The sequence below is a fragment of the Aplidium turbinatum genome, chromosome 4 (genome assembly GCF_918807975.1).
Source record: "Aplidium turbinatum chromosome 4, kaAplTurb1.1, whole genome shotgun sequence".
Taxonomy (NCBI): Eukaryota; Metazoa; Chordata; class Ascidiacea; order Aplousobranchia; family Polyclinidae; genus Aplidium; species Aplidium turbinatum.
The window spans coordinates 9,036,783-9,055,250 of record NC_137475.1 but is presented as its reverse complement, the minus strand read 5'-3'; the positions used below and the strand labels follow the sequence as shown (position 1 = coordinate 9,055,250).

The following is an 18,468-nucleotide window of genomic DNA, read 5'->3' as shown; positions in this document are numbered from 1 at the left end:
TATGTTAGGCCTAGGCTACTAGTTTAGTAGACTATCGTACCGGTATTTCACTTTTTGTTTAAAATTAATTTAGAAACTTATTGCTCAAGATAGCCCTTGTATATTGAGAGGTTGGAAAACTCCTGGATTTATTGAAAAGGAAACAAATAATTACAGAAAGTTTGAGAACCACATCATTAAAATATATTGCTTGAACGCTTTCGCTGTTTAACCAATGTCGGTTAGCCTAAGTCTAAGAAAATCACTCTATTCAAAATGAAATATAAGAAGTAGCATATGTCTAAAAGTCAATCTTGGAAAATTAGACTATGAAGCTACTAAAGCAAGGATGGAACTACCTGCTTGGGTATAGAACCAGGGCCGATCGACTTGCAAGTTCCAAACACCCTCTGTGTGCTGATATGATAAATCATGTTGTTTACTGCTTTGTTGTGTTGTCCACAATGAAAATTGATAGCACAATCAGCCAACTTGTATAGCCAGTTCTTTTCGACTACACAAATGCAAATTAATATCATTCTATAGGCAAAAAAGTTAAAGCAAAGAGATAGGCCACAAACCGATATTCTGGCAATAAAAAGGCTATAAAAACTGGGTCTGTGGTCACTGGCTCTCTTTTATCTGCTTTCCCATAATAGCACAAGCATAAAATTATATTCATCGAATTAGGCTTAAACAACACACATCGAATAATTTTAATAATTCCTCTAGTCCAGCTGACGAAACCCGTTGTTTTATCATCCACTATAAGCAGACAACTATCTCCACAATGAACATCACGTTCACCAAAATCAAAAGTTCAAATGTGACGTAATGTTCAGTTCAGTAGGCCATCGCACTAAAAAGGGCTGTAGGAAGTTCTCCATAGAGCAGTGTAGCCTACTGTTCAATTCATAATCATGAACGAAATCAAGGGCTATAGTCGAAGATTTGTCCATTACGTAATCGGCGGCACGCTTTTCGGTGTCTTGTCAAAGACACAGCTACATGCTCGAAAGGGGTGTCGAACCAGCACTCAATCAACTTTCTGATCTTTCGTTGTTCATATATTGAGGAAATGTTGTCGTTGTTTGGCAGTGTTTTTTAATGTATGAAACTAAATGAAGCACACAATGAGATTAATCAACCAAAAGTTGTTAAAACAGTAGTCATCAGTTTTCATCACCATTTAAAAGAAAACATTTGGACTGGATGTGTGAATTACATAAAATTGACTTTGTTGACCTAAAATTGATCAAACGATAAAAAAAGACTTTTTATTGACTTACCAAAATAAGATTTTGTAACTTAGCCTACTCCTTGTGTCCAAAACTCTTACTTTAACCACACCGCAATAAGTTACTAAAACAAATCGATTTTATTACTTGTCATAACTAACCTGTCAGTGCTGATACGGCAGTATCTCCGTAAACACCAAGACCTCCGTAATTGTAAGCATCCGAATGGTGAACCTTATTTTCGCTAATAATGGCGTGTAGATAGCATTTCTTCACATTCTGCAAAATTGTAATTAAAAACGATAAACGCGGCATTACTGACATAACATTGTATTGTGACATATAGAGTCTTCAGTTATGCACCTTATGTGCCGGCTACCACAATTTCAGTCATTGTGACATAGCCCACGGTGCGTATTGAATCAAAGTTGCCAGTAAAACATTTTTCCCAAGCTTAGGGAATTTTAGAAGTTTTGGCGCGATAAAGTTGTGTAGCGAATGAGCCTTTTTCTTTTTGCGCAAAATAGCGGTCTCATAGAGGTGAAAAAGATTTTTTGTCAAGATGAATAAGCTAACTCTTGTTGAAAAGATACCTTGGTGAGGCTGAAGAAAAATTCGCAAGTAATTAGAAAAATTTTATAATGGAAGTCTGGCGGCTTTATTTAAAATTCTTGGGTTTATTTCATTCATATTCATAACAGTTGAGCATACTGTAGAGTGGAACTAAATTCAGTTTCCTTTTCACAAAAGTTTCGGAGTGTGGTTCAGTAAATTTGTATTTTAGTTAAATTAAATGAGCCCCGTCTAGTTCTGTTCATTTCCAAGTGATAATACTGAAAAATGTGCGCCACTAACAACATTTTTGTGATTGATTGATTGAATGTTTATCCTCGGACTGAGAAAGCTTCTTGCAGAGCTTAATCCTGGCAATTTCGCATAGCCTACTTGTAGAGGCTTTGAATCACTGACGCAGGTGCGGTCACCGAGATTGACAGAGTGAAGTTTCCGATTGTTGAAGTCTTGTTGCCAGGGAATTATTCCATCCACTAGATGCCGCTGAAGGGAGAGCAGTCCTTAAGTTGCTTTGCTCAAGCGCACACCTCGGGAATCGAACCAGTAACCAGCGCCACTTTATCTTGAAGCTTCTTCGTTCCAGAAGTCACGCGCTAACCAATTGAGCTACTGGGGTGGACAAAGTGCCACTAAAGTTGATAAAGATTTTTGCACCCCTGGGTTATCTCGTATCATACGTATTGGCTACTACTATGTTTAGCCTACTCGTAATTTCATTTTGAAGTGGAGTGAATTCGAGGTCTAAAATATAGACCTCATCTACAAGTAGCCAGTGCTAGTGTAGTTTAGAAACTTTAGAATATAGTCGATTGGGCTAGGTTAGTTTTTCGCCTAAGGTAGGGTACCCGAGCAGCAGATCCACACATTCCATTGGATGATAGGTAAATTCCTGCAAAGTCATTCAGTATTCCACTTCCAAAATTGTGAACATGGTTACGAGTGATGTAAAATACATAGTCATTTTTGGCCACGTAACTCAAGTTGAAAGTGGATTGCCAACCAACCTAAACAAATATAAACATTTTAAACTTAAAGTAAGACAACTGCTTTCGACCACCAATGAATGCTATATTGAATAGGTGAACTTTCAACTTTTGTGTAGGCTATGCTTGAGTTTTAGCTTTTTGCTGTGGTAAAAAGCTCAAGGCTTTATAGAAAAATTTGTTTTTTAAAAAATAATATGATTCAAACTTTTTGCACAAGTTTCCTAAAACAATAATTTACATGTAGGCTAGGCGAGGCCTAGGCCTTATGGAGGTAAGGCATTTGCTGTTACGGCCTATAGGCCTACTGGATACATGACAATAATTTATTGTAGCCTAACGTATTTAGGATAAGCTGCTTGATTCTAACAGATGTGGTAGTCTATAGCCTACAAGCAGGCTACCGATGAGTAAAACAAGCAAAAACATGTTCTCTTTAGGCTAATTTGTCTCATACTTCCTTTTAGATAACCCTTTTCTGAGGAGCTCCTTTATTTTCTTTTTTTTGTTTTTGTTTTGAGCAAGCAATACAAAATTGTCGATTTAGGTTTTTGAAGACAACGAAGTGTTGAAGTCTTGTTCGTGGGTCGGATTGTTTTGTTCAGTTTCCATTACAAAACTCGATGATAGTGAATTCGTACCTTCCAGTTGGTTTTATTGCAAATATTGTCAAGCCCATGTCGCAAATTAACACTTGGTAGGCCTATTTCAAGCGGAGTATCGTTTTAAATTATTTATCTGTTCTACTGTGGCTTACATATAAAAAAAATTAAAAGAACTTACTCGAATCGGAGCATATGAAGTTAAAGTGAGATCATTGTGAGAAACTGTAATATTCTTTACTCCTTGAATCAGCATGCACGAAGGCTACATATAAAAACACCATACAATAATATTTTACTGAAGCTATAAGCAACACTAAACTCTTTAAAAAACGCAACCCATTGGTTTATTTTCATGAAGAGCACAATAATGGTTTAATAGCAGTGAAGCTAGCTAATACTATTACAAAAAAATAAAATAAACTGTCCATAAGTCATGCACCACTTCATCATACCTTCCTACTCGATGGCCCAGCAAAGTATAAGACAAAAAAGTTTACCATTTGTTGCATATTTTTATTACCAATTATAATTTGTAGTGGGCCTACTAGAATGGTTGAGGGTAGGCTACTTTTTGAGATTTTCATTGATTTAAACCAGTGGTCACCAAACTTTTTTCTCTCAGGGCCGGATTGCTGCGTAATCAACAGCTGCGGGCTGGATGCAAATTGCGAAAAGATATACAACTATTTAGAATCTCCATTGACTTGAATTGAGCACAATATATAAAAAAGTCAGAGGTGGAATAGTAAAGTTGTGATGGAAATCGAAAGATTGCTGGAAAAGTTATTGCCTGCTGTGATACACTACAGGGCATCGTGCTATTGAAAAAACATTACATCGTTCCAAATTTGGCCTAGGCTGTCCCCATTTGTGGTGGCCTAATGATAAACACAGAACACCAACATGTAGGCTGCCTGGTGGAAAAATCCTTTACAAAAGGTTTGGTAACTTTTTTCCTTAACAGTTGCAATGCAGCTGTTATTTCCGCAGCACGTGGCGGGCCGGATGAAATCAGTTCACGGGCCGGTTCCGGCCCGCTGGCCGTAGTTTGGTGACCCCTGATTTAAACCATAAAATTTACCTGGAACATATTGATTACTCCGCATCCTTTAAACTGATTGTGGTCGATGAAAATATTTTTATTAGAAAATTCATAATATGGGTTCCCATTGGTATATATTGTGGTTATTCCAATATACCCAATGTCCTGAAATTTGTTTGTCCATACCTGAAATAAATTTCTAGTTTTCGTTGTAGGATTAATCGTAAACTTGGCAAACTTAATCAGAGCGGTTAGCATAGCGTTTACCTTTAATAAATATAACCTAATGGTTAAATTAAAACCATCACAAATGCAAAACGTACAAAATTATTTATTTTTAACTATTTCTCCCGTCGTCTACAAAAGTGAGCATCGATTACTTTACATTTAATTTAAAGAAGTTTATCTTTTATAGTTAAATTTTTTTTTTAATTACAATTTAAAGAAGGTTCGGTTATTTTGAAAGCGTTTGAAAGTTGCGGTCGTTTTACCATGCACTGCTTGTATACCTACTTTGACGTTGACACAGTCTGCAATGTATAAACCGGTATAACCAACGTTGGCAAATGTACATCCACTAAATTGCACAAAGCTTGACTTTTTTAATTCCAACAATCCAGGTCCAAGTTCGTAATTAGTCAAGTTTCCATTTTCGCTCAACGAAATTTCAGACTCTGCAGACCCGACCAGATTGTCATTATCTGTAGTGTGTCGAAACTCTACGTTTACGAAATTGACCTCCTTTACTCCAATAACTGCAAGAAAGCAAGACCAATTAAAATAATATAGGCGCTCTACTGGTGTAAATTAAGCTAAACTATCACAAGATGTATACAGTGACAATCTGCTTTTATTCCGACATTTCGTCAATCAGACACGACTGACTTCTTCAGGGGGCTAGACCAGGTAGTGACTACCCGTCTAGCAGGCAAAACACAGGAGCATGTAAGCAAAAACGAAATCGTACAAACAGTGTAATGAGAATGACCAATGAGAAGCTGGAATAACAGAACACTTTGTTAAGCTTGCTCATGTAGCTCGGCCATCTACTGCAATGCAGCAAGAATTGAAAGTGATTGCTCGTTGTTCTATAGAAAACACTCAGTAGGCCTATTATGCTGAGATCAGATAGATTGCTCTTTTTAGATAATATATTACTTACTTACGATTGCGGTAATTTGATTAATAGAAAATAGCTGAGTATGTCTTATTTCATAAACTTTTTATTTTTTCGCAGTGTTCGTCAGCCTTTGAATACGTTATCTTGCAACTAGAACGAAGTAAAACAATACAGCTTAACTACGACATTTCCAACTTAAAGTTTTGGCTACAGACAAGTTGTTGGTGACCTGATTGTTACTTTTGGCACTAACGAGGGTGGAATGGCAGGATTCTTTTTCTTCCGCAAATACGCCCACCAAGTTTATTACACCTTGGAAGTGAACAGTGTTTTTCAACAACCAACTGAGCCGTAGTAAAACTAGGATCGCGTATTTGGAAAACGAGCGCCTCATCCGTTACGCCACCTCACGAATTTTGATATTTTGCTGCATATCAAAATATTTTTTACTTTAAATTTTCCGAAACATTTTTTCTTTCGAGTTAAAGGTGGAGTTGACCAAGAAAAACCGAGTTGTTAGTTTGATGCATTCCATCGTAGAAATGATCGTAGCAGCCTCACAGAAATCAGAAAACAGTGGATAAAGCATTTTACGGTTGCAAAGCGGGGAAAAAAAAAAACAGAACATTATTATTAAGATAAATTTGTTAAAGAACGTGGAACAGTTTGTAAAATATAAATTGATTGAATTTTTACTATTTTTACTAACAAGCACAACCTACACAATTTTTATGCTATTATACTAGTAACACCAGAAAGTGTTTTCCAGTGTGAATAACTTTTTTATAATTTAGCGTTAATGTTTTAGATTGCTTGACTTACTAGAAAACAATCTTGTCGCTTGTGAAATATACACATCTTGTGTGTCCAGCGCATTCTTTGGTGGAATGATGTGAAGCAGATTGTTGTTTTGGTCACAAAAAAATTCGCCCACTGCATCCAATTCTAGAAACAATTTTAGCTGTTATTACAAAAATCAAATTTTTAGACAAATGTAACATGCGATGCAAGTTTTGTTTTACCTTGTTTTCAGAATAATTAGAAATTGAAAGAGTAGGCTACGTTTAGTTATGAATAGCTTAACTTAGGCCTGTTGCATCAATATTTAAAGTAAACAACTAAACATACAGGCCAGAATCCCTGATACAGGCATATGCTTACCATCCTTTACATTTTCCACAATATATCTCCAACCAGATGGCTTGGGGTGCATACCGATGGGAAATCTTAATGGTTTTGTAAAAAAGACTTTGTCAAGGTTTCTTTTGATAGTTTTAATGGCATTTCTTTCGGCTGTCCACGATTGAAATACTAAGATTTCTGCGGGCATTTCGTTTTGGGATTCTAACCAATTTGGATCAATGTCATCGTGTTGAAATATAAAACCATTCTTGTTTATATCTGGACAAATCTGGAAAAAAGAAATAAATACAAATTTAAAAATTCCAGTTTTTCATTACCGGATAACCTGATTGCAAATTAAACTGTTGTGTAAAGATATTTTAGTTAAGAGCAGAGCTGTGGAGTCTGGCGAGAATATATGGCCCCGACTCCTCGGTTTATAACTGACCGATTCCGGCCACGTCAAAATCCCTTCAACTCCGGCTCCACAACTATGACAGGGCTGTGGAATCGGGCAAAAAATATACGAATACGACTCTCTCTCATCAGTTTATAACCTGCCGACTCTGGACACGTTAAAATCCCTTCGATTCCACAGCCCTGGTCAAGAGGTCCACTCTTGCTCTACTCTTTGGGAGAGCAAACAGAGTTGTCTCACAGGGCAAGACTATTTGCTCTTGTTTAATTTAAAGAATGTGGACCATATGTAGTTGAAGTAGACTAATCAAAAGTGTTCAACTTTCACCACACTGCTAAGTTGAAGATTATCACCGGGCTGCCTTAACTGTATGAACTTGGTAGCGGGGCCTCCGTTATTGATCACGATTTTTTGCGTATAAAATGTCAAGCTTTTGAAAGACTTTCTTTGTCGGAACATAAGTTTTCTTTACAGTAAATCAGTACAACCGATTAACAATGTTAATTTTTAAACATTGTTTGCTAACTTTTTTGCGATAACGTGCAAGTTACTGGCTTTTACTGTACGGCACATGAAGCGATGACTATAAAATAACCGTCCATAATTTGCAATGTCTAGCCTACTTCTAAATCATAAGACTTTTTGGCATTTTTTTAGTGCAATATAACGAGCATCCTAATTTTAGCACTTGTAACTTACTTGTGTGAATCCTCCTGTCCCATTTCTATTGCATGCTGGGGTTGATAAAAGAACATCTTTAATAGTGAGATATGGACCTTCTCCACTTAAATTTTCTCCGTTCCATACTTTCAAATTGGGTTTCCTAAAATATTTTTAAATCGCAATTGAAGCTTGGCTGTAGATAATGCTACTTAGGGCAACGTTTAGAATTTTAAAATTACATGAAAGCAATCTTAATATAGCCTAGCCCTATAGTGAACTAAGTCGTTTAGTTTTTCAATTTTTTTTTAATTTTTTTGGAATTTTGCTGCATGGGTTCTGTAAATATTTTGTCACTGCCCCATTGCTATTGGCACCAGCTTGTTACAAAGCATACTGCACTGCGAAGCCTACTTGTACATATTTTGTAAAGCTATTTCAACCTTTGACTTAAAGTTTGTGAAAATTCAGTTAATTGTTTAATGAATTATAGGAATTACAAAATGGAGCTTCACCTGCATTGGCTTCGGTAGTTACAGTCTAATTTTAAGATTTTGTATTTACCACGTAGTCTGGTGCATAGGGTTGTTTCGGGCAAAACAATTATTTATTGACGAAACTTAAAACCTAGCTTCCTTTCCTTTTAAATTGGCTCAAACATGCAAGCATGTTACCTATAGGGTGTATCTAAGTTTTGTAGATTTAGCTAGTGCAAGATCAGTGCAGTGTCCCAATAGTTTTTCAAATTTTGAAAAAATATATCATGTTTCGCCAAAGTAGGCATGCAATTAGATTTATTAAAATTAAGCAGGCAAAATCATTCTCTACCTTGCTCGAATAAGCCTTTTGGTTCCAAGAAAAATGTGCTTTGAGCATTTGCCCTTAAATTGCGCAACCCACGTACGATTTTGTTGTTTAAAGTCTTGACCTGGTATCTTTAATGCTCCCGAAATAACAGGAGGTGGATCTTTTGGGTAGGCAATAAAGGTTAAATAGGAATCCTGCTGAAACACCGCAATTGTGTAAGTCTATGAAACAACCATCTTACGCATGTGATCGCCAATTTACATTTTTGAAGTTTCTATATCGACATCAGTTTCACTTTTGTCATTATTTTTAGGTCTGATAATTTTTGGACGTCTAATTAAGGTAGAGCTTCGGTAAGACTAACTAAGACTGTGGTTTAGTTAATTTAACAAAGATGTTGATTACGATGAGGCAAAAACTAGTCAGATGTCATTACAAATCGATACTCGCACTGCTAGTCCACTTGAGCTCTATAATATGGTCTACCTGCTTGTTCAAAAAAATAGTCTTTCGGACAAAATGCGTTCCGCCCCGCAGGTAAATAATTGTTTTATGTGGCCTGGTGTGTCTTTGAGATCTTACTCCAACCATTGCACCTTGCAAAGTTTTAAACGGTCCATCTCCATGACCATTAGGTTTCAATAGTTTCCCACTCCATGCATCGTTACCGTTGATAGGATCCACGTAAAATCGAAAATCATTATCTTCTAAATCTAAGTTGGTATCTGGTGGGTTTTCGGATAGTGTCCAATCTTTATTTCCATTATTGCGCCGCTTATTTGCAAAACTTACCTGGAATTAAATTGAGCGTGAGACCGCTATTTCTAACCAAATCTATTTTTATAATAAGGAATAGCATATTTACTTTGCACATATTTTGTAAAAAGCATTGTAATAAATAGTAGCCTAATGCAAGTAGTAGTCTATTTTGCAGCCTATTTGTAATTTATGGGCTATACATAGCCTACATTTCCATAGATTGTCACGTTTTGTTTCAGATTGGTTCAACGTAGGCTATGGTGTTTACAAAAATGTGGCAGTTAAATAGACAGCAAAGTTAAACTACTATTGATCAAGTATCAACATTTTAGCTTACACTCACCAGAAGTATAGTGATTGTCATAAAAATGCCACTAACGACTCCAAAATCTTTCATATCGACTCGTTGAGCTGTCTTATATTTCAAGCAGCAATGCCTGCACAAATTTTTTTAAATTTGCAACTGCTTGCAAACAACGATTGCACTTTCAATTTTGTTTAATCGCTCATTTCCGCTGGTCACTTTCATCATCTGTAATACTACTTCTTCACAATACTTCGCTCGTTATGTTACTTCTCTTCTGAGCATGCATGCATTCACGCAACAACAGAACAAATTGTTGAAGGCCTGTAGCTATACATGCACTATTTGTTTTGGTACTTTTATCTTCAATACCGTGCAGTAACTAGCGCCGATGCAATTTTCTAAAAGATGTCAAACAAAATGTCAAAGCATTCCACAACAGAAGAGTGGCAACTACACTGTTTCTGAATCTGTAGAGTACGTAAACTGCTGATACAAAAACACTTCCTGCTTGGATTGCTTGCATTTTAATTTAGTTTCATGCACACTAGCAAACTTTAAGTGCTTCTGTGATAACATTTTAGTCATTTTGAATCGAGCAAGTTCACTACCATAGGTTTTTCCTTTATTGAAAATGTTGTGAGTATTTGCAAGTGGCAAACTAATTGTATGTAGAGCGGAAATTTTTGGTGTTTACTGATTTTGGCCAATAGCCTACTTCCCAAATCTTATTTAGCATTTTAAACCTGAATAACTAGGGCTATTTCAAATGGAATTACCAGAAGGCTACGGTACCTGATTTGCATAGGTGTTCTTATTTTTTCAACGTTGCCTAAGCGTAGCCTACAGCCTATCTGAAACGCTACGGCTAACTACTGACCTCACCTAAAACTTAGAAAAATAGCCACGAAAAAAACAGAAAGACAATACAGTTTATACTAAATAGTTGGAACGCCTGTTTAATCAGTTCAAAAAGCAAAGAACCCAAAATTTGGATACTAAACTCATGTTCAGCAAACATTTCGAAAATTATATTGTTTTCATTTTCAGTGGTGTGTAGACCTAGGCTACTGTGAATGTAGAGCTTGCACTTATAGCACTGAAGATAAAGAAAGTGTAGTTCTCGAAACGTTTGCTAAACATGAGTTTAGTTTATATATTTTGGGCTCTTTGTTGTTTTACATACAGTGCAGTAGGCTATAGCATAGGCGTAGCCAGGGGGGGCGAAAGGGGCCATGGCCCCCCCAAATTTTCAAAGTTTGGATCTGAAGTTGAACACTTTGTTGAAAATATACTAAAATTTGTAAAAATTTGTAACGTTTTCCAAGACATCTGGCTATTAACACCCCCAAGGACTTGTTTTAGACACACAGAAAGACACCAATAAATTTTGCAAATTGTAAATCGCGCAAAATTTACTCGATTTACGTTTCTTTTAACTAATTTGTGGAAGCAATTAAAGAATGGCTTACTCTGTTGGGTTTTTGTGTAGCTGAGTTTTTAGTGTTCTCTAATTTTAGACACAGATTTTGCCCGTTCGTGTGTAAGAGCTACCTTTAAAAAGTTAATAGCTGCGTTTATCTGCTAATAAATTTCATACAAATATTACCCTAAATGTGTTTCCAGAAAGCGCTATAATCCATCATTTAAGTGTAATTTTGCAAAAATTTTCCGGGGGAGCATGCCCCCGGACCCCCCTAGAATACGCGTGCCTTTGGCACGCTCTAACCCCACCACTTTTATTGCTTCCCTTGCTCGAGCCACCAAGATACGCCACTGCACACCAGGTGGCAATGTCTTGACTTAAATCAAACACTTTCTCGTTCTCTTCAACTCATGAAATATTCGGCCCCCCCCAAAATTTTTTCCTGGCTACGCCACTGGGCTATAGCCTCCGCTTTTTACGCCCACGGTTAATTGGCCTACCCGCTCATTGAGTCCAATTTTGTCCGGTTGGAAATTAATGCATATATTTTACTGTACTTATTTTGATTTGGCCTTCACCAACGAAAATCATTTTTCTGGCCACACGTCATTTAAAACTTGGATTTTTCCATAGGCCAAACAGTTGCGAGCCACATTTGCCGCCACAGTTTGGACAATTGACAAATCGCTACACACCCTATGTGTATTGTGTAGTCTGTATGCAGAGTACCTAGCCTAAGTATCATACCATCATGGGCCTACTTGTGAACAGGCCTAGCATACTCAGACCACACAAAGGATGTTGATACTGTATGTGAACATGAAGCAACTAGGCGCTTTCAATAAATTTTGCATTACTGTAAAAGCGAAAGTTTAGACAGCAAACTATCATTTTTTAAACACAATGTGCGGATTAATATAATTTGGTCTCATGAAATATTTCAGTTCACAAATTATAGCCTAGTTGCTCTCCTGATTACCATTATTAATCTTCCGTAGCAGTGGCTATATTTAATAGATAATAAGCTGCAAAAATGTTTATCTGAAACAGCATAAAAAAATACAACCAAGGTTTAGCATTTTTGTTAATTGGATTGCGCACTTATGTCATGTTATATTAGGTTATATAACATAATGTATGTTGTTATGTTATATATACGTTGTTATGCTATATAATGACATTCACCAATTTCGCACCGGTAGGGCTGCCACTGTTCCAAAGCCATTTAACCTTCTACCACCCAATGCCAGTGTGCTACCAGTAGGGCAGAATTTGTTGTTGAACCAATCAACGATAGCCTGCAGTTGCTATTTAAGCTATATCGTCATTATAATAACGCATGTAGCCTATTTATTGCATGCAACAAATAAATTTATTACAAGATGATTAATTACATCTGACACTCCTCTTTGGGGTAAATATAAGGCATTAACTCCTGAACGGATGTAAATTCTGGACCGTTACACCGGCCTTCTTGAATCCGATTGATGACAAACTGTGGAAAGCAATGGCAACCTTGTCCCATCTCCTTCTACTCAACATTTAAATCTACACAGATGAAAAAGCACCACTAAGTGTGGTGCTGTTCATGCATTCCTACGCAATGAAATAATTCACGAGCAAAACTGCATCAGTAGAGAAACTAAAAAAATAAGAGGGGTAGAGTTTGAACAAAGCAAAAATTGTAAGACAAAGTGGACAATGCAAAAATTGAAATATGAAAAAGAAAACAGTTTGGTAAAAGGTCTGGGGGGCTAGCATGTGACTAACTATTCCCCTGGATTCGCTACTGATAGAAATCCACAGCAGGACCGATCTGCCAACCACACACCATCATCATCATTCATCATTAGGTTTCCTCTTCGTATTGAGGGTTGGATACAATGCGCCATTTTTCTCGACCATGAGTTGTTCGCACTGCATTTTCATAACTTAATTTTGCCCATTTAGTGATGTTTGATGTCCAAACCATTCTTGGTCTGCCTTTGTTTCTTTTACCGTTTGTTTTCCCTTCTATTAATGATCTTTGTAACGAGTTTTGCCTTATTGTATGTCTGAAATACTTCAATTATCTTCTTTTGACTATTTGTAAGAGAATTTTGCTTAAATTAAATTTGGATAATACTTCAGCGTTAGTGATCTTTTGTTTCCATAAAATTTTTAACATTTTCCTGTATGACCAAACAGCTCGAAAGCATCGAACCGTTTTTCCATTTTTTATGACACTGTCAAAGTTTCAGAGTTGTATAAAAGGGTTGACCAGATATAGCATTTTGATATCCTTTGACGAATTGATCAATTTAAACTTTGATTGATTAAAACATTTTTCATTTTTCCAAATATAGTTATTGTAATTTCTATTCGTCTTAGAATTTCATGTTTACACCTCCCATCTTCAGTTATTAAATGTCCAAGATAAGAAAAAGATTTTACTTTTTGTATATTTTCATTGTGAATTATAAATCTGAGTAGGCTACTGGAGTGTCTGGTGATTTTGAGATTATCATTGGTTTGGTCATTTTATTAACACACCATACGCAACTACAAACCATCCAGTCAGAGAATTAGGCCTACCCACATCCAAATGATACCTCCATCATTGCAACAAAGGTCTGCAACTCTCGCCACTGACAAGCAACTACTGTAAGTTCATCTTGGCGACTACAACCTGCTGGTAAACGAGTTAAGCGATATGTCAGTGGTTGTCATACTTTTTTGATTTAAGGAGCACCAAAGAATTTCGGAATCTACCGCTGTATATTGTCTTCTCACGTCATTATTTTTTGTCAAACACTGCCAATCACAACCGGTTTGATCGATGCTGCTGCATTGACAAAGCGATACGGTAAATAATACAAACTACAAGACAGGCAGCCGCCTAGACACAAATCAGTCGGTTTTTACATTAATTCAACGTCTGAAGACGTTGAATCAAGGTAAAAAATGATTGATTGTCTGGGAAGTTGTAGATGCTGATTAATCTATTCCAGCAAAAGCAATCATATATGGTACTTTTATTGTAATGGGAACAGACGTGATGTGTATTGTAATGTGAGGATGGAAATTTCTTTTCACTTGAATTCACATTCCAAATAATTGTCGCTATACTGTCGACTAGCTGGTGTTTTGAAAATAGGCCTACCTCCTTTTTTGCAAACAAGCGATTTAAGCAGTCAGTTGTGCATAATTTATCGAAGCCTGTGGTCCTACTGTAGCATGAAAGGAAATCTTCCCTTCTAAACAATTTTGACACTTTGCGGATTTGCGATACAGCTACAACATTTAAATCACCATACTTTAGCGGCACACTTGAGACCCTCTTGCGCACACAATTTGGAAAGCTCTGCGATATACAAGCGAAACTAGGCTCTACGACCATTCATCCAGATTTCCCAGCAGATAGATCCATACGTCATGCCTTTAACCGCCGTGAGTACCGTCATATCCCTCTGAATAAATAACTGCGATGCTGCGTTGAGTAACTGCACAATATAGCCTACTTCATTTTTTGTTGCATTACTGCAAAGTAGGCTATGTGTCGCAAGAAGTGAAGGAAGTTAACAGTATGTGTCTTCATTAAATTCTTTATCTTCGGTTTCAAGTTCTTTTTTTAATGTGTCGTACAAAGTTTGAGAATCACTAGTGTGAACATAGCAATATTGCAACAACCGAATAACACAATGTGTCCAAAAAATTACACACAGTGGCCTACTATAATAAGAAACGTCATTTGTGGTAACAATTCCATATCTTGAGACATTTATTCTCAATAAACATTGTTAACACTCTAATACGGTAATAAAAATTAACAAAATAGTATTAAAATGTATTGAAGCAAATCGGAGAACAAACTACAGCTAACACCTTGTTTAAAAGATGAATTCAGTGGCTCACATAGCCTTTGTGTGTACTTTATACGCGTACCAGCGTGTGCATTGTGCAATCCTCCAAACATGTTACAGTGCTTCCAGTGCATGCCATTGCCATACATGTAGGCTACTATTTCTTGCACGACCAAAGCCTTGTCAGTGCAGGCTAATTAGAACCGGAAGAAATTTTTAGTTTGAAAATATCATAATTATGTCTGTTGTAGTTGTCACTCATTGACAAAGCAGCAAAATAGTTTTCGCGAAGAGCAACCATGTTAAATTCGAAGCTGTGAAGTTGGATTCGTGGGTTTGACTTCGCAACAATTTTGCAAATCGTGGCGTATAAGTCGGTAAGAAGATAATAGCCTATATCTGAAGTTGCTTTCAGGTTCTTCATCAAGTTTAAAGTTGACAATGATAATATCATTGTTAAAATAATATTTATACCTTTGATCAAACTTATGCCTTCTTTAGCCATGTAGCCTAACATTTTTGCTGTTAACAGTTGTATTTAACCTACGAGTTAATCTCTTCGCTACTTTTCACATTGTTTCAAAATATGGCCACAGTTCAATCTTAAATAAATTAATAGTTTGAAAACATACATGCTATAGGTTTTCAAAAAACACGTAACTAAATCTTTTTTTAGTCATTTGTTTCTTCATAACAGGCTCCACTTTCTCTGATTACGTTTGTTAAATCGACTGACTGGATTCCGCGAGCAAGGGCAGGAGAAGTATTTGATAACCGAAAGTCATTGTTTTCAATACTTAAAAAATTTGGATTGCTGATGACAGAGTTCTTATCATTTCCGGTCTCACTTCTCCAATCTTCCCAAGAACGAAGTTTTGGAAAAAAACGATTCAAATCTCTTGCGGATATTCTTTCAAAATAGTAAACGTTGTTGTTCACTGTCGGTATTTCGTTTATCCACAAATCATTATAACCGTACATGCGTGCTCTCGAACTAGCAATGTAGATCACATTCCGCGTCAACGATAAAGTCTGCAAATTCGAAACAAGTTACAACTAGATTTATAACATAGTCAACTCCATAAATTTCTGTGTTTTACCATTAATTACTGTAACCGACACGTGATTTTGCTCTAAGGCTGTGGTAGGCTATCTTGTTCATTCAACGTTGAAATCAACGAGGATTATTACTTATTAACATCTGGTGATAGTTTTTTAACCCCAGAAGTATTGGATGTATAATGCTTAAAATTGGAAGGCTGATGAAAAGTCACAATAAATTTTTAAAATAGGAAAAACTTGTATATGCGAAACAAATTTTTTTAAGACGTAGGCTATATAATGTTAGGCCTGCTTACAGGCCCATTTGATTAAGATGCAAACTGGTTGTAAAATAAGCCATTTTATTTCAGCCTGGAGTGCCACCTTTACCGTCACTGTGCTGGTAGAAAGCACAGGATATGCTTTTTCACTCAAACATTTTTTAATATTAGGCCTACTGTAATTTAAGAAAAAAAATTATTTTTAATAAATATCACTTAAATACCAGGCCTATGCAAAATCATGTTGTCGCATCGTGGAAATTTCCTTACTTACACAGCTATGAAATGGAGTTAGACACAACAGAGGTAATCTACTCACAAAATCGCACTTAGGCACCATTTTACTTTTAGTAGGGATAGCACCATTTATCCACCTTTATTGGCCGGATTTCTAACATCTATGATTTAAGCTACCTTTGAATAAAAAAAGTAAAGAAAAAAAAGTGCATCGAAGAAAAAATACTAAGATCAGTGCTTTTTCATTAAAAAAAAATTATTTATTTATTTCAAAAGAATAAACTGACTTATCTGGCATTCTTAAACGTTTACCTGTTTTGGAATCGAACGCGGCCCGATTGACTTGCAGGTTCCAAACACTCGTTCGTTATTTGTGTGATAAATCATGTTGTTGGTTGCTTGGTTATTTTCACCACAGTGGAAGTTAATAGCAGTATCAGATAAATTATAAATCCAATTGGCTGCAACTGAACAAAGATATTTTTGAAAACTAAACACAATTGAGCATTAAGTTTCGGCTATATAGGCTATCACTACAGGGGGAGGAGGTAGATAATTTTGACTTCAAGTTTTGCCTTGATATTAGGATACAACAGTATATTTTAAGACTTTTGGTTTTAATTTTTTGTTTAATTTTTGTCCAAAAACCCTGAAAATTACTTTTCGCATTAAATTGCCTTGTATTGTATGGACATCATCTTTTATGGCATTTAAAGTTCAAATATTGTTTGCTACTGTACTAAAACACGTTAATAATGTTGCAAAACAGCGTAAACAGTCAGTTTTGTTTTGGTGTTTATTGTAAAACAAGGTAAAGTGGCAATTTCAATTTGTACACATGACTACGCGCATGCCCAAAGAAGTACCGAAAATAAAGATATTCCGTATGAAGGAAATGGAGAGTGGGCTACTACATTAAATGGATCCAAGGGTACTGCACAAATTTTGCCACACAACACTGACTTTGTCAGTACAATCAAGAAAATGAAATATCTTCTGACAGGTGTCAAACCCATTTTTTAGTGTGAAAATAAATTCTTTTGCTTTGTCAGTACACAGTCATTCTTACAAAATCATAACTTTTAACCAGTGGTTCTCCATCAGGGGACTGTCGACCCGGAGGGGCCCGAGAGGCGATTTCAGGGTGTCCGCGAATGTTTGCGAGCCTGCAGCAGGATTGATAAATTATGAAATTTAATAATTGGTTGTGCTTTATTTGTGTATTAGAGTGATACTCAAACTGTGCGTCGCAACACACTGGTGCGTCGTTTGACATTTCAAAGGATATCGCACAAAGGTGTTGGTTTCTTAAGACCAAAAATCATATAAAAGAGTCAAGTCTTTTAATAAGGCTATATTGGCTATATTCAACTTAATTCTTTTGAGACAGTGGATTGTTAATCAATGCTTAACTTAGAAATGCATACGTTAGTCAGCAGTTTATAGCATTCACAGTTTTGCCATGATTACAACGAAATATCGATTACAAAAGAAAAAAAGGGGGAAAATTCTCTGCAACGTTGGCAGTATATTCTTCAAAGTGTGTCGCTTCGAAACTTATGAAACATTTGGTTCCATTAGAAGACGCGGTATACCAAAATTTTAGATACATTTTTTAGGGGTCTGTGACCCCTTCAAACGCACCAAAAGGGGTCTGCCAAGATAAAAAGGTTGAGGACCACTGCTTTAAACCTTCTTCTTTGATAAGATAGATATATAGGCCTATTTACTAACGAAGCTGCACTTGTGTGGTGCAAGCTTTACAATACACTTGAATTTGTCAATTTAGTGCGATAGCTTACTTTCTATTTTTTTATTCGTACTTATCGCACTACGCATCTGTTAGGATCACTGGTAAATTCAAAATAAAAACGTTCATTTACGTAGATTTATTATCAATTTATGTATTCAGCTGGCTAAATTAAAAGTTAAAATAACTATAACCATATCCACTTAAACTTTCACAGGCATCTTGCTCTTTCGTGCAGCGAAGTAAATGAATATTATTTGCGTGCAAATATATGGAAAATC

General features: G+C 36.2%; 2 protein-coding genes across 2 annotated transcripts in view; both read right to left on the bottom strand.

Annotated features, from left to right (window-relative positions):
* Positions 1 to 18,468, bottom strand: part of LOC145768878 (uncharacterized) — a 36,950-nt gene that overhangs the window by 1,365 nt on the left and 17,117 nt on the right. Inside the window, exons 13-14 of the mRNA XM_082580484.1 lie at positions 1,379 to 1,506; positions 339 to 493 (exon numbers count right to left, since the gene is read on the bottom strand). Coding sequence (XP_082436610.1) covers positions 339 to 493; positions 1,379 to 1,506 — 283 coding nt within the window. The remainder of the gene's footprint in view (positions 1 to 338; positions 494 to 1,378; positions 1,507 to 18,468) is intronic.
* Positions 2,585 to 9,703, bottom strand: LOC145768223 (uncharacterized). Its single transcript, XM_082579710.1, has 9 exons — positions 9,650 to 9,703; positions 9,130 to 9,339; positions 8,569 to 8,768; positions 7,780 to 7,903; positions 6,702 to 6,951; positions 6,363 to 6,485; positions 4,934 to 5,175; positions 4,460 to 4,606; positions 2,585 to 2,794 (listed from the first exon to the last, which is right to left on the bottom strand). The coding sequence occupies exons 1-9, from the start codon at positions 9,701 to 9,703 to the stop codon at positions 2,585 to 2,587; spliced, it is 1,560 nt and encodes a 519-aa protein (XP_082435836.1).

What these genes read in the sequence shown, in the direction of transcription:
- LOC145768223 (XM_082579710.1), bottom strand. Translation starts at nt 9,703, where the DNA reads ATGAAAGATTTTGGAGTCGTTAGTGGCATTTTTATGACAATCACTATA. An exon ending in TGACAATCACTATACTTCTG is followed by an intron (nt 9,340 to 9,649) that starts GTGAGTGTAAGC and finishes ATTTAATTCCAG; the next exon opens with GTAAGTTTTGCAAATAAGCG. An exon ending in AGCGACAAGATTGTTTTCTA is followed by an intron (nt 5,176 to 6,362) that starts GTAAGTCAAGCA and finishes GCTTTCTTGCAG; the next exon opens with TTATTGGAGTAAAGGAGGTC.